The sequence below is a fragment of the Bidens hawaiensis genome, unplaced genomic scaffold, assembly GCF_021521415.1.
Source record: "Bidens hawaiensis isolate Kalapana, Puna unplaced genomic scaffold, B.hawaiensis_p1.1 tig00056820_1, whole genome shotgun sequence".
NCBI classification, from domain to species: domain Eukaryota; kingdom Viridiplantae; phylum Streptophyta; class Magnoliopsida; order Asterales; family Asteraceae; genus Bidens; species Bidens hawaiensis.
The window spans coordinates 65,271-80,186 of record NW_027500235.1 but is presented as its reverse complement, the minus strand read 5'-3'; the positions used below and the strand labels follow the sequence as shown (position 1 = coordinate 80,186).

The following is a 14,916-nucleotide window of genomic DNA, read 5'->3' as shown; positions in this document are numbered from 1 at the left end:
ATTTCCAACAATCTAATCATGAGGTTTTATGATTGGGAAGAACTTAATGTCGGCTAACCGTTTAACAAGTTCATGTTTAATTAGTGTCTAGTGATCTGCCTATATTTGGATACCGTTTTAACAGTGACGGTTCATGTGATGGCCTTGGGTTTGATGTTTCATTCTGTTTTAGGGCGTTCAGTTTTTGATGAATTGGTACTCGTAGTAATATATGTTTGTTGTTATTCTAAGCTTTGGTATAACTAGTTATTCTCTTGACAGGGATAAATGGCTACAATCTCAGTAACAGATGTTGCCTTCAGGGCCCTTCCATGTCTCCCTTTTGTTTCCTCAAGCAGTCGCGGGTCTAATTTGCATGTTCATCACAAGAAATATTCACTGACCTGTAGAAAGCACTCCAACAGTAAAAGGTTTATGATTTTAAATTGCAGCTTTACTGTTTTACATTTTTTATTTTGACCTGTCAGTTAGAATCTTACATGTGGTTTTTGCAGAAAAATCTCACACAAAAGTTACTACCTATGCAATTCAAGGGCTGCAGTGTGCTGTAGTGCGGTATGTTAATATCATTATATGTTATACTTCTTTATTGATGTGAAACTCGTGGTACGATGCATTAGATTGGCATTGACTACATAAAACAAGTATTGGAAGTATCAATTTCAATGATCCTGTCAGTTTAATGGAGATAGAAAGCCAATGTGCACAACTGATATCCATGATTAATGTGTGTCTATTTACTTACAGGGTGATTCGGGTGAGGCTTCTATAGATAATACCATACTAGAACTCGATGAAGATGACTTAGTCACCGCTAAACAAGCACTTTATGAGGCAATATCCAGACAAGAAGCCTTAGAAAAGGAAAGACATCAACTACTTGAGGAGTTGGCTACATCTAAGCTTAAGCAACAAGAACTTTTGTCAATACTAACGCAAAACAAGAAAATGACGATCACGGAACTTGCACAATCTGTGGATGAAGATGAAACAACTGTCAATGGTGGAAGATTAGCCCTAGTAGTTGATGATAATTCTCAGAAATCAAAACTGATTAATGATGGCCCACGTAGAGAAATACCAGATTGGATGGCTCGAAGGATTGGCTCCGTTCGTCCTAAGTTCCCTCCTAGAAAGATCAACTTTTCTGAAGTCAACACATCAAACTTCAAGTCTTTGGAATTGCCTAATCTTGCTGAAGTATGGTCAATTGCACAAGCAAAACCAAAAGATAGCGACACATTAACTAATCATGTAATTGAGAAAGAAGTAATTCAAAAGAAACGTAAGGCTTTAGAACGTGCTCTGCAGCGGAAGACAAGTCAATGGCAGGAGACTCCAGAAGAAGTAAAATTAGGTGCTTTTTTATTTCATCATTTAGCTTTACTAAACTGTTCTTTATGGTCAATTATGTATAAATTCAGTTATTCTTTATGTCACACAGAGCCAGGAACTGGCACAGGACGTGAGATTGTGGTTAGTAACTTGGTTTAGACTTACTACAATTTTTATTTCTTTAAATGTGTCTCTTATAAATCTTTATATTATGAAGTTTCAAGGTTTTAATTGGGAAAGCTGTAGAAAAAAGTGGTACCAGGATATGGCTCCAAAAGCTTCAGATTTATCTAAATGTGGGATAACAGCAGTGTGGTTACCTCCACCAACTGAATCTGTTGCTCCACAAGGTCTTTATTACTTAATTATCCTTTTTTTTTATTTTTTTTTGTTCTTCTTTTGCCCAAAATGAATTGAATTAAAAAGATTAATGACTCCAGGGTATATGCCTTCTGATCTCTACAACTTGAACTCTGCATATGGCACTCAGGATGAGCTGAAGCATTGCATAGAGGAGATGCACAACCACCATCTTTTGGTATAATTCTGAAAAAAAAAGCTCGTATAGATAATAAAAACATTGTAGCAACAAAAAAAAAACTGTTTTCTATATACCCATCGATCTTTTTGGGTTGACTTGTTAAAATCATAAGTTCAACAACCGTTGCTTTATTTTTTTGGAGATTGATATATTTGTTTCATGTTTCACAGGTATTGGGTGATGTTGTACTAAATCATCGATGTGCTCATAAACAGGTGAACTACCAACTGCATATTGGTTATTTTCAATTATTTTGTGGACATAACATCTCATCGTATATTTTTGGTGCTTTATATTTATGTCAGAGTGAAAATGGCGTATGGAACATATTTGGTGGGAAGCTTGCATGGGGACCTGAGGCAATCGTTTGTGATGATCCAAATTTCCAGGGTCGTGGAAATCCTTCAAGTGGTATGGATATAATTATTTACAGCACTTGTGATTCACCTATATATGCATTTCTATTTGAATCACTTTATTTGTTCGTGTTATGAATTGCAGGTGACATATTTCATGCAGCACCAAACATTGATCATTCTCAGGATTTTGTAAGAAATGATGTAAAAGAGTGGCTGAACTGGCTCAAGAGCAATATTGGTTATGATGGCTGGCGCCTTGACTTTGTGAGGTGAATGTTTCCAATCGGTTTTTCTATTATCATTATATAATTATTATTAGTATTATTAAAAATGAATAATTTTGAGTGACAGGGGATTCTCAGGTGGATATGTGAAAGAATACATTGAATCTTCAAATCCTGCATTTGCCATTGGAGAATATTGGGATAGTCTGGCTTACGAAGGTGGTAATCTATGCTACAACCAAGGTAAAAAAGTAGAACTTAATGCTAATCATGTTTGATTAGTGAGTTGACTTCATATTTATTCGTCATTAAATCACCCTTAATAAACGGCTTGATTATGTTCTCAGATGCACATCGTCAACGTGTGATTAACTGGATCAACGCCACTGGTGGTACTTCATCTGCATTTGATGTCACCACAAAGGTAATACATTTGTTTATACATAAATCCTATGGAAAATAGCACAATTGTAATAGTTATTGTACTCTGCAGGGAATACTTCATGCTGCATTGCATAATCAATACTGGAGATTAATAGATCCAAATGGAAAACCAACAGGAGTAATGGGATGGTGGCCCTCACGCGCTGTGACATTTGTGGAAAATCATGACACTGGGTCAACACAGGTCAACTCCTAATCTTCGTGTTTGGGTCAATCGTTACCTTTTAATTATATGATAGCTTAAAATGCAAATATTTAATTTTGTTGCAGGGTCATTGGCCGTTCCCACGAGATAAGCTTATGCAAGGATATGCATACATCTTAACCCATCCCGGGACGGTAATTTTGTGTTTCTCAAATACGAGCGGACCATGTTTTTCCTTTTTTTTTCTTTAACCAAAGTGCTTATTTCTTTTTTTTTTTCATTCTATTTTGCAGCCTGTGGTATTTTATGACCATTTTTATGATTTTGGGCTCCGTGAGGTGATAACGGAACTAATAGAGGCTAGAAAACGGGCTGGGATCCATTGCAGAAGTCCAGTGAAGATTTACCATGCGAATAATGACGGGTATGTGGCGGGGATAGGAGTTACATTGGTGATGAAGCTTGGTCAGTTTGATTGGAATCCTTCAAAGGAAATTGATTTGGATGGGAGCTGGCAAAAATTTGTTGATAAAGGATCAGATTACCAGCTCTGGTTGAGAATGTAGTTCTTATATATTTATATTTATGTGTATAACATTAAACTACCCAAATAATATGAAAATAAACTTTAATTAATTAAGTGAACTATTACTAGATTCTAATCTCTAATATTCAGTATGTCTTGTAATCTTGTTACAAAAAAATGGCTTCTGTTTAAATATTTTAATGCTAAACAAAAGTTTAAAGCTGTGGAGATTATGATTACATTAATATAAAATGCAATCAATAGTTACTAAAGATGTTTCAAACAAAAGAAATAATAATGAAAAATTTATTTTAATTGGAGATGCGGGGGATCGAATGCTAAAAAAGACACCACAATATGATATTTTCATTTTCATTTTCATTTTCATTTACATTTTTAAATACAGGGTTTGTTATGTTAAGTGAGTTGCCAATCAGTATGACACATTTATGTTGGGGTGTTAATGGGTCAATCTTTTCGGGTTTGTGTTAATAGGTCATTTTTTTTTAAAAATGAAAACATACTTACCCACGACCCACCCCTGTTAAGGTTCAGATTTGTCGGGTTTAGGTTAGTCGGCCTTCGGGTTAATAGGGTTGGGTTAGTTGGGACTTGGGATATAATAGATATTGGGCTGCAATATATTTTCATTTTAATGATTGAGTTGTGAATAGTACAATCTATACTCTCTAATAAAAGGCTACAAGTTTTATCACTTGTCACTCCTACATTAAACCTCACCTTTTTAATAAATTTATTATAGTAAAATAATAGTTATCATTCTTAAAATTTAGGCTTTAAATTTGTTAATTTAATATTTACTTCCTATTCTTTTTCCAAACATTTGATATTTATAATTATCTTTTACTTTAAAATTGTTTTAAAGACTATTGTACAACATATGTATTAATAGTGTTTACAGGTTTATTGTTACTTGAATACTGATTATTTATTAAATATTGTATTTTCAATAATTACTCGTGTTGTACACGGGCCTCAAACTAGTGTAGTTATAATGGGGCCATGTAAAATTGCAAAGTTTATAAAAGACCAAAAGAAAATAAAGCTAAACAACCCAAAACCATTAATCCTTGTGAAAAAATGTCACTTTGGTTTTAAAAAAAAGCCTAATACATGCCTGTCCGATTAGAGATGAACCATGAAAGGGATTAGAGCCTGCAAGTTTTAAACACATTTTATAACTCAAAAGAGAAAATAAGCTTCAACATTTCTGTATTCAAAGAAAGGTTTTGTAAGCAAAGAAAAAAAATCACGTCACATGAATCAAAAAATTCATTCAAAAAATAAGTATTAACTATTAATTGGTTAATTTGAAACCCGACTTTTTTGTATAAAAAAAATGACGAACCAGAAACCCGACCCTAATAAATGATTTAATGTGACAAAGATAAGAGCCCTAACTTTACACACTTGAAATCATATCATCTGAACACGACTTGTTTAACCCATTTATCCATAAAAAAAATTAGACGGAGTTGAGAGTTGTAAACGTGTTAAGTTGGTTGATTTGATGAGTTGGAATTAATGGATCGTCGACCATGTAATTAAACGAATTAAACAAGTCAACTCGAACAAGACGCATTTTTGTGTCATATTTTATGTCATCTTATTAAAAAGGTACCGACACTTTGGATTTGTATTTTTAAAGAAAAAAAATGTATTAAACGATTCTTAACTAAATGTTTTGCACTTGCTCCGGTCAAGTTGTTATAGAAACGATGTTGGTAATCACCATCATTTTATAGAGAAAATATATGAGTTAACATAACCTATTTTGAGAGTTGAGAGAAGCAACTAATAAATTAATATTATGAAGAAACTCAAAAGTTTTCAACAAAAAATAACAACAGGTTTCGAGCTAAAAAGAACGAAAATTAAATTAATTTGGAGATGCGGGGGATCGAACCCCGTGCCTCTCGCATGCAAAGCGAGCGCTCTACCATTTGAGCTACATCCCCATTTGTTAATTTTTCCATCTATATAGTATTATATAATTAAAATATTCAGTAATTCAAAAATCAAGTCTGGTTGGTTGATACTTGGTGGGATAGAAGACGAGAAATTCACATACTGTAATTCAAAACAACTCATTTACCTAAGCAAGCCAAACATACCAGCAGTAAATGGATTGAACATCCCAACTCGAACACAACTTGTAATTATACTCAATTGCATTAACAATATTATGTTTTAATATTGGACATCATGTACTCACAACTGGTTACTGGATTAACAATATTACTTGGTGCTTTATCTCTCTTATCGTTATAGGTAACACATCATCGAATATGCCAAAAGTATATCATACGTTAAAGCCAGTCTAATCACAAGACGTACCAAAAGGCCAAAGTTGTCTTTTTATATTAACATTCCAACCCCTTTATGCAAAAATTTAAAAAGAAACTTATAAATTTGCCAATCTTGTTCCGTTTTTCTTTTTTTCCTCACGACAGATACTTTTGAGTTTCTTGATCTTGATGGTGGCCTGGGCAAAGTGAAAATGATTTGGGATCTCTCATAAACTTATTTGAATAATTGATATATATTGCGTGTTTATCTCCTGCATATCAATCATTCAAACAGTGTGCGTGTGTGTGGCACGGTATGAACAAAATCCATCACCAAATATATGATAAACACGAATGTTGGAACCAAACCATTCGCATTACAAGTAAACATAAATTTCACTATATGTGAGCAATGCAGTTACATGTGGGTAAAGAACAAGTAGAAATTGATGACTTTGAAATGAAGTCAATGGTGTGTTTCAATCTACGAACCATCTTATTTTATGAACGGCAAGAATTATATTAAAAAACGTCCACTAGAGAGAACAAAACAAGACCCGATACAAATACGGCCCATCACAAGTTTGTTTTTTTTGTAACTTTGTATCTAGCTCCTTGCTAGATGCTGTTTTTTCAAGTGTTTAATGATTAATATTAATGAAATTCACATGTGTAGCCACTAGCCAGCCACAATCCAGTTCATCTATAAAGAAAACCCAACCCAAGTAAAAAGTCAACTAAAGATAATATCACATTATCACCTGCTTTTTTTCTTCTCTTTAAATAAAGTCTTTTTAATATGTTTTGATTTTTTTTTATAATTTTTTCTTCAGTTCACATATGATCTAACTTTCTCAATCTCTCTAATTAAAGTGTTTGAACACTTGTTATAGATGTTTAAAAATGCAGACATTCAGTATGAACCTGTGTGGGTTCACATGTAAACCAATGTGCAGCATGGCCCGACCAACACAACACGACACAACACATTATGTCAGCTTTACAATCTAAACACCCATAAAACAACGTTGTCTCTGGACCTCGCATAAAACAGCGTTTGGTCGTAACTTGCGTGTGCGTATGTATCTCTAGGTGTGTGTGTGTGTGTATACGTATAAATGTGACCGTGTAATACAAACATAGAAACTGCAGTCATTTCCATAGCATAAATACCATTTAAGTGTTTCAAAACGTTAACAACATTAACATGAAACCAAAACACATCAAACTGGAATCCTGAAACAATACAAGACTTAACATACACATCATTTACTTGACGGTGTTGAGGACGTCAATGGCGGGTCCCTGCGAAACTCCTTGACCACTGCAGCAAGTGCCTCCGGGTTGAAACCGAGGTCACAGAGGGCAATTAGCACAGAAAGAGTGTGGCGGTCTAAACCGGTCTCAAGAATATTCGACATCTGAAAAACTAACTCAAGTGATTCCTTTGCAGTGCGTGCAGCATCTTGATCCATAGAATCAACCTACGACTTACAAACTGCTGCAAATTCAAAAACCTAACTATGAATTAAACAAATCATGATAGTTTGACATGAAGATCACTACTGAGAATCTAAAATATTATAAACACTACAGAATTTGTCAATTTGATCTCATTTCACCTCTATGCAGTCGATATCACAGATATCGGTGATATGTTGGTTATCAGTCCCTTGGAAAAATATCGGTACCGATAATATCGGTGATATTGGACCTATATTTGACCGATATATCACCGATATTCCCGATCTCAGTGTTTTAAGTCTTAATCAGTTCCTATTTGCTACAATTGTGTTTTGCAAGTTGCAAAAGGTTAAATTGTTAATGGTAGGAAAGTATACTGAATTATTAGTGTAAAATTGCTACATATATGAATTTTACATGATATTAAAATTACCGATATCTCACCGCCATAACCGATATCTCATATATCAAACCGATATCCAATATTTTTCCGCATTAACCGCTTGGTTTCAGCTTCCGACTTCGAATTCAGTCGGCGGAATTAGGAGCGTGCAAATTTGATACACCTGCAAGGCCCGACTCGGACTTGTTTAGTGGTGTTCTCAAGACCCGGGACCCGACCCAATTGTAAATAACCAGGTCTGATCAGTTCGGGTCTCGCAGGTCTTACCGAGATTATGTAAAGAGAAAATGTTCAGACCCATGAGGCCTGGCCCGGACCGTTGAATGGGTATTCTTAGGACCCATGAACCGACCCTATTGTAAATATCCGGGACTGATCTGGGTCGGGTCAACCCTAGCCGGAATTAACCGAGGGAAATTGGATGATAGGCATCGTGGATTCAAACATTATATTATATATGAGGTAGATTCGATATCAGATCTATAGGAAAATGTATGTATCATAAATAAGTTTTTAATTTTACCTTTTACACGCAGTTGAAACGGATCTGGAACTCGGACCACAATAACACAGTGAGGAGGTTGTGATGCCGAGTTGCGACGGCGCTACGGTGGTTGATTTAGGCGAACGACGGTGGTAGGGTTTCAGGGCGTTGGGGATTTGTTCTGGTGGAAATGAAGTGAGGCGGGTCGATGGGTCATGTACGGGTCGCCCGTTTTTTTATTTGTCGTGTGGGTCCGGATTAATATGTGACTAGGGCCGTAAACGAACTAAACCGAATAAAGCATTGTTTCTGTTTGTTCGTTTTGACGTTAAACGTGTTCATGAATTATTCGTGAAGACTAGCTGAACAGAAAACTTTGTTCATGTTCATTCGTTAAGAAACTAGACTTATTTACGAACAGGTCACGTACACAAACGAATATGTAATCTTTACAAACCTATGTGTGAGTGGAGTTTTCTTATATTTTTATTTATATTAAATCCATTACTTTATTTCTTAAATATAAATTTTTACAACGTCAAATATAAATTTGACTTCATTAAAATGCTTACCCCAAACTAATTTTATTACATCTGAATCAGTATTATTTGTTTGTTCTTTTTATGTTTGATTATTATAATGAGCCATCTCTCTCATAAATGATATGAGTTTGTCCAGAATTCTTCTAAAATACATAAGCTCAAGTGCTACATTGGTTTCTATGTGCTTTCATAACCTAGTCTAAGCCCTAAGGTGGGGCTATAAACGGTTTTTGTGGTACACGGGAGCATTCACATCATCTCTAAACTCTAAATCTTTTTTAAATAAAAAAAAATCACAGACTTATCATCGTATCTAGGTTTCTATAAAAGTTTTTTCTGACATTAAGATTCTGTAAATTGCATATTGTAGATAAGAAATATGTTAAAGATAGGACCGTCAAAATGCATTTTGTTAGTTAAGATTGTTACTTGTAAACAGTTATTAGTTAAAATTATTTAAATATATTTTTTTTAATAAAAAAAAGTGTATTGGTTATGGGCCGGACTTCACATTTTCAGTTTTTTGGGCCCAATTTAGTTACTCTTACTTTAAGAAAAAAATTAATTTTCACTTTGGGCTTTTGTTGGTATTTTTATATATATATATATATATTTTTGGAAAAAATGTTTACTAGGGTACTAGGACTACACAACTATGTAAAAGAGGTAAGGGGTGAAGTATAATTAATGTTCCTTTTAAAAAGATAAGGCAAGAGTGAAAAAGGTCAATTCATGTGAGATTTAGCACATCCAAATCTATGATTGTGATATTAGTTTCCACTTTCTAGGAGTATTCATATACCTTTAAAGTGAAAAAGAACGAAATCAAATTTTCTATTTATCCATTTTACTCTATCTTTAAATTAAATTATCAACATTGACATTCTATATTAACAACTTTAGATATAAACTTATTAAACATAAGAAAATGACTAAAACAGTCATAATATGATTTGGATAAAATGTGATATATTTCTCAAGCCATGTTTTGTTATAAATGAGTCCAAAACCTCTATTATTGTTCACCTATATGTAAAATCTATAACTTTTGGTATAATGACACATAATTCAGATAACATAGAAATAACTTTGATATCCAAGTTACCATATACACATGATAATAACATGCAGTAACTTGGATATCCTAGTTACACCCAAGCTATCTTAAGAGAATTTGTCCAATTAGACGATTATCACCATCTTCGGACAAGGCAAAAAACCATCACATCCTGTCACTCAATTTCTTCTTCTCTTTTTGTACGGAGAGAGATAACTGCAGAACTTTTACCTCCAAAACATAGGACTTTTTTTTTTAATATCTTATGCCACCTTTAGGGGGTGTTTGGGATTGCTTACTTTCACCAACTTATAATTTATAAACTTTTTAAAAATTAATAAGATGTATCGGATTGCTTTATATTGTGATAGTAAAATTTTCATAAGTTACACTTTTGTAATAAGGAGACAAAATAAGAAATCTAAAACACCCTCTGTGCATTAGGTAGACGGCAAACAAAACATTTAACCCATCGACCCACCAAAATACATAGATTCACATCACAGTCAAATGACTCAAATTCACATTGTTTCCTGTCGATTCCATCAACGAATTTCAAAATTAAAAAGTCAACTAACCAAATCATACAAATCCCAAATGAATTCACATATTAACATATAACCAACATATAATATAAACCAAATTAAGACGAATAAAAATAAATAACTCGAATAAAAAAATTAAGCCACTAGAATTCCTAACATGCATTCAAAATCTAAAGTCAATACCAAATTAAAACAAAAATAATAATAGATAAAATAAATAAAAAAGCCTCTCTTTAATTTCTCTGATCCATATTAAAAAAATAAAAATAAAAATCTTAATAATTAATTAATAATTACTGCTGTACAAGTGAAGAAGACGTTGTTGTTCCGTAAAAATCGACTAATTTCTGTAAGATGGAGACTTGTGTGCGTAGAAGAAGAATGTAATCCGCAGTTTCTTTAAACAGTTTGTCAGCAGATGACGTGGCGGCAGCATCTCCGTCGATTTCTTGTGTCGGTATGAGGTTCTTCAGAGCCTCCAGCTTGTCGGAAACCGAGGATGTTTTTGTTATTGTTATTGTTGATGTTTTCTTGTTGTGTTGGGATTTAGATCTTTTGTAGTTTGAAGGATTGGATTCTTTTCTTGCCGGAATATTTTTTATTCTTTTTGGTGTTGATCCCATAATTATAAGAATTGGAAATGGGAAGTTTGCAAGTGGTGGTGGAGTTGGAGTTCCGTTTTGGATTGGTGAATGAATGATATAACGGAGGATGATGAACGTTTCGGGGTTTAAGTAATTGGATTGTGTTTCTTTGACCTTGGGGTTGACAACTATTTGCGGATATGCCATTCTCATTTTGGTTTATGCTTTAAAGAAAAATATTTATGATACTCTTCTAAATTGATACTTTTGGGTTATATATTTAGAGCTACTTAGTCGTGTCTGACAGGTTATGAATAGTAATGTTATGATATCATGTCTTATGAATTTTATTTTTAAAAGACTTAAATTTGCCATCCAAAAAGGTTAACAACATAAATTAGTGTTCGTTTTTTTTGTCAATGTAAACACTATTTTTTACTGAAAGAAAAATCTATGATTTGTTAAAAACTATTGTTTAAGGTTAACGCTGAAATTAGCAATTGAATCTCATTTGAAATAAAAAATAATTTCAGCAATTGAATCTCATTTGAAATAAAAAATATGTTTTAGAGATTAACTCCACCAATGGCGCACGCATGCCATCCGTGGTGATGTGGCTTTCATCCGCCTCACGTAAGGCATTGTGGCACCCTTGATTTGTGGCCTCCGCCGTTGACTACATGCAGGTTAGTGTTGGGGTAAAACGAGTATGTGGAAAGAATAAGTAGAAAGATAATGTTAAACTGTGGATTGTGTAATGCTGAGTTTGTTTAAATATGAAAAGAATGACCTCTGGTGTAACGAATAATTTAAGAGAAATTAAGAGAGAGGAGAAAGATATTTTATAAAACCTCAGTTTGCATGTGAGTTCCATAAGACTAAGTATATAGTTTATGAAAAATACTTCATGAAGAGAGAAAATTATAAGTCATTATATGTTTGGACATTTACTATTAAGTATTAAGTATTAGTTAAATATATTTTCACCATAAATAAATGGAATGTGATGTAACGATAAAACTTCATTATGTATGGTTGAAAGTGAATGGGTAACGGGGTAATAGTGTAATTAGTGTGAAAACGACAAATGAGTGGTATCTTACTTGACTTTGAAAGATTTATAGCGGGAAAAGATGGAACCCATCTCCTCAAAGCCTGCTAACCTGCAAATGGCACATGTGAAAGCACCACATTTAGGGTCCATCTCATTCCTATTTTACCAAAATAACCTTTGTCCTATTTTTCTATATATTCCTATCACCCATGTTTCATCAATTTCATGCTTTTATTTTTAATAATGACATGTTGGACAAGTGTCAAAACCAAATCGTCACAAGAGGTGGCTACCTTTAAACAATTAAACATAGAAAAGACGTTAATTAATCATATCTTTTCATAATATTGTGATTGTGTTTCCATCATGCTTGGTTTTTTCCTTAGCTTCTATATATATATTTTTAGATTTCATTTATTTATAACATTTTCATTGGATCTCAGCGACGTCCCTCTCTTTTCAGTTTTCACCACAGTGGCTCTTTTTACTACATTTGACTCACGAATGCTTGTTCTCACGTCTCCAAACAACTAAACAAGCTCTTGGACGACCTTTAAAGACACCTATTGAAGATGCTCTTGTAATTATACTCCCAAAATGGATATTTCGCATTAACATTGATAGCTATGAAGTTGGCACCTAATGTGAGAAAGAAGGGTTAATCAAATCTAAAACTATATCACTATGTTTGCTTTTACAAGAATTTTATTTCATGATATGTTGAATTCATATATACCTAGTAATTCCTAAAGTTACAAATTTTGTTAAGTCTTCATTCTTTATATGTATCATCGTATAACACTAAAAATACAAATTGGTTAAATACCTATTTTTTCTTCTTATTCCCCTTTCCTCTTATTTTTAGTCGCCATATATCGATCCCCTCTCTAAAAAGCTTACTTTTGTGCCATCTCTCTTCATACACTTCTAGTTCACCAACACCCCACATCTTTGCATTCAAAAGTTTCATCCACTAGTCAAGCCCGACTCTGAGCACAGTTAAAAACTTTTAGGTCGAATGCGAAATTTTTTTTTGGTCTTAATAAAAAGAGATATCTTGTTGGGTTTAAACAATTTAATTTTTAAATAAGCCTTAATTTTTTGGGTCATATAATTTGGTTGTATAAAAACTTTTTTTAATAAATAGGGTTAAAATGTTTCAAATGAGGTACAACCTTTTGATTGAATAAAAAACGATTTACCACTAAACCAAGTTAGTGGTTGTGTAATTAAATTTAAACATTATATATACATATTGTTTTTCATAAAAATATATATATTTTTTTTTTAATTCCGGGCATTGGGGTGTCAGGCCGGGGTCCGTGGACCACCCGACCTTCCCTTATAACCGGTCCTGCCACTACTTCTCTCATTTGAGTTATTCATAATATTTAAAATCGATAATATTTCAAATTATGTAAATAAACAATGAATAATTTATTTTCAACAGATTATATTTAGTCAAAATTAATTATTACCCAGATTAATATGTACTGGTTACCTATAAATATATATATATATTGATAAATATTGAACTTTATGCAAATATATGTTACAATACATAACATGGGTTGATGAGTGTGTTTATTTAATAAAATATTTAGTGGTATTAATAAACATAGATAGATATTTGGGAGAGAGGGGCAAATGTGGGAATAGAGAGGGGGGAGGCGTGGCCTCCGTAAAGGAGGCATGTGAAATGGGGATGGGCCAGGAGGGGTGCATAGTGCGCAAAGCGGCGCATGCACATGGCACGGCACATGCAAGCAAACACATACACAGGAGGACTGACTGTATTTGTATTTGTATTTGTATTTGTACCTTAGAGAGTAGCATGTGAGAGACAGTGAAGCAGTATCACTTGTACCGCATGTTCTGCACATTCCCAGCAGCTTCTGCTAGCTCTATTCCGACTCTGCCCACCCCCCTCACCCCGTCTACGTACTACTTCTTTTGCATCTTGTACACCTTACCCGTATGCAATCGGTTTGTATTCGACACCTCAGATGTGAGCATGGCCACCTAGCAGGACTCTAATTTAAACTAAAGTTAGACAAAAAAATATACTAAATATTAAAAATGACACTTAAGTTATCTGAAAAGACATACATATTTATGGTTAGTTGTTTTTATTTGTAACAATAACATTCAAAATGAATTCTTGTTTCGTTTTAGACCCCGAAAAGGTTGGGCTACCGAAAAAATAAGGAATATAATGTATTGTGCATAACTCGCTACCCGAAGAAAACCTTTTTTTTTTGTAATTTACTTTTACTTAACCATGCATATTTTGAATTTCTAATCACCATTATTAGTTACACAGTTAGTCCGTGACGTTAACTAAAATTAACAAGATTAGATACTAATTAAGGTTTAAAAGTCACAAGTATGGTTATTTAACCTATAAATTTGTAGCAAAATTAGGTAACTATTTTTTTGCAAAAATGACAAAAACGCCCTTCATTTTCTGTTAACGTTTAACAAAAGTTACAATTAGTACCTAAATTTATTACAAATTTATAAGTTGAATACTCATACTTGTGACTTTTAAACATTAATACCCAATCTTGTTACTTTTAGTAAACGTCGACAAACCGTGTAATTATGCCTTTTATTTATTTATTATGTAATTTGTTTTTCGAAAAATATAAAGGCTGAATGTTGGTGAATGATGGGGTATTTTCTTGATTGAAAGGGAGGGTGGTAAAATGATGTTCGAAGTAGCACAAAGTTGAGAATGATAGCGAATGTATACCCTATGAAATTATACTTATAGCTTATGTTAATTACTTTCTTTCATATGCATCATTAGATTCTCTTTAGAAATTATCAGTGTCACCTTTTATTTATTTACTTTAATTTCATGTATTTACCTTTTTAACTAATAATTTCAAGTATGT

The 14,916-nt window shown here is 33.3% G+C and overlaps 2 protein-coding genes and 1 non-coding gene across 4 annotated transcripts; 1 reads left to right on the top strand and 2 right to left on the bottom strand.

Moving 5' to 3' along the window:
• Nucleotides 1–264: 264 nt before the first annotated feature.
• LOC143601602 (putative alpha-amylase 2) lies at nucleotides 265–3,682 on the top strand. Its single transcript, XM_077078974.1, has 14 exons — nucleotides 265–410; nucleotides 495–555; nucleotides 748–1,357; nucleotides 1,445–1,476; nucleotides 1,553–1,685; nucleotides 1,776–1,873; nucleotides 2,047–2,091; nucleotides 2,182–2,287; nucleotides 2,378–2,504; nucleotides 2,587–2,702; nucleotides 2,807–2,883; nucleotides 2,953–3,087; nucleotides 3,174–3,242; nucleotides 3,342–3,682. The coding sequence occupies exons 1-14, from the start codon at nucleotides 268–270 to the stop codon at nucleotides 3,612–3,614; spliced, it is 2,025 nt and encodes a 674-aa protein (XP_076935089.1). The 5' UTR covers nucleotides 265–267; the 3' UTR covers nucleotides 3,615–3,682.
• Nucleotides 3,683–5,480: 1,798 nt separating this feature from the next.
• TRNAA-UGC (transfer RNA alanine (anticodon UGC)) lies at nucleotides 5,481–5,553 on the bottom strand. The gene has a single exon. It is a non-coding gene; the product is annotated as a tRNA-Ala (tRNA).
• A 1,377-nt stretch (nucleotides 5,554–6,930) lies between these two features.
• LOC143601604 (mitotic-spindle organizing protein 1A-like) lies at nucleotides 6,931–8,452 on the bottom strand. Of its 2 annotated transcripts, none has more exons than XM_077078975.1 (2): nucleotides 8,274–8,452; nucleotides 6,931–7,384 (listed from the first exon to the last, which is right to left on the bottom strand). In XM_077078975.1, exon 2 carries the CDS (start codon nucleotides 7,356–7,358, stop codon nucleotides 7,149–7,151), a length of 210 nt encoding a protein of 69 aa, XP_076935090.1. In that variant the 5' UTR covers nucleotides 7,359–7,384; nucleotides 8,274–8,452; the 3' UTR covers nucleotides 6,931–7,148. The 2 variants fall into 2 exon arrangements, with proteins under 2 accessions (XP_076935090.1, XP_076935091.1); XM_077078976.1 differs by having other exon boundaries at nucleotides 6,931–7,381.
• Nucleotides 8,453–14,916: the final 6,464 nt, after the last annotated feature.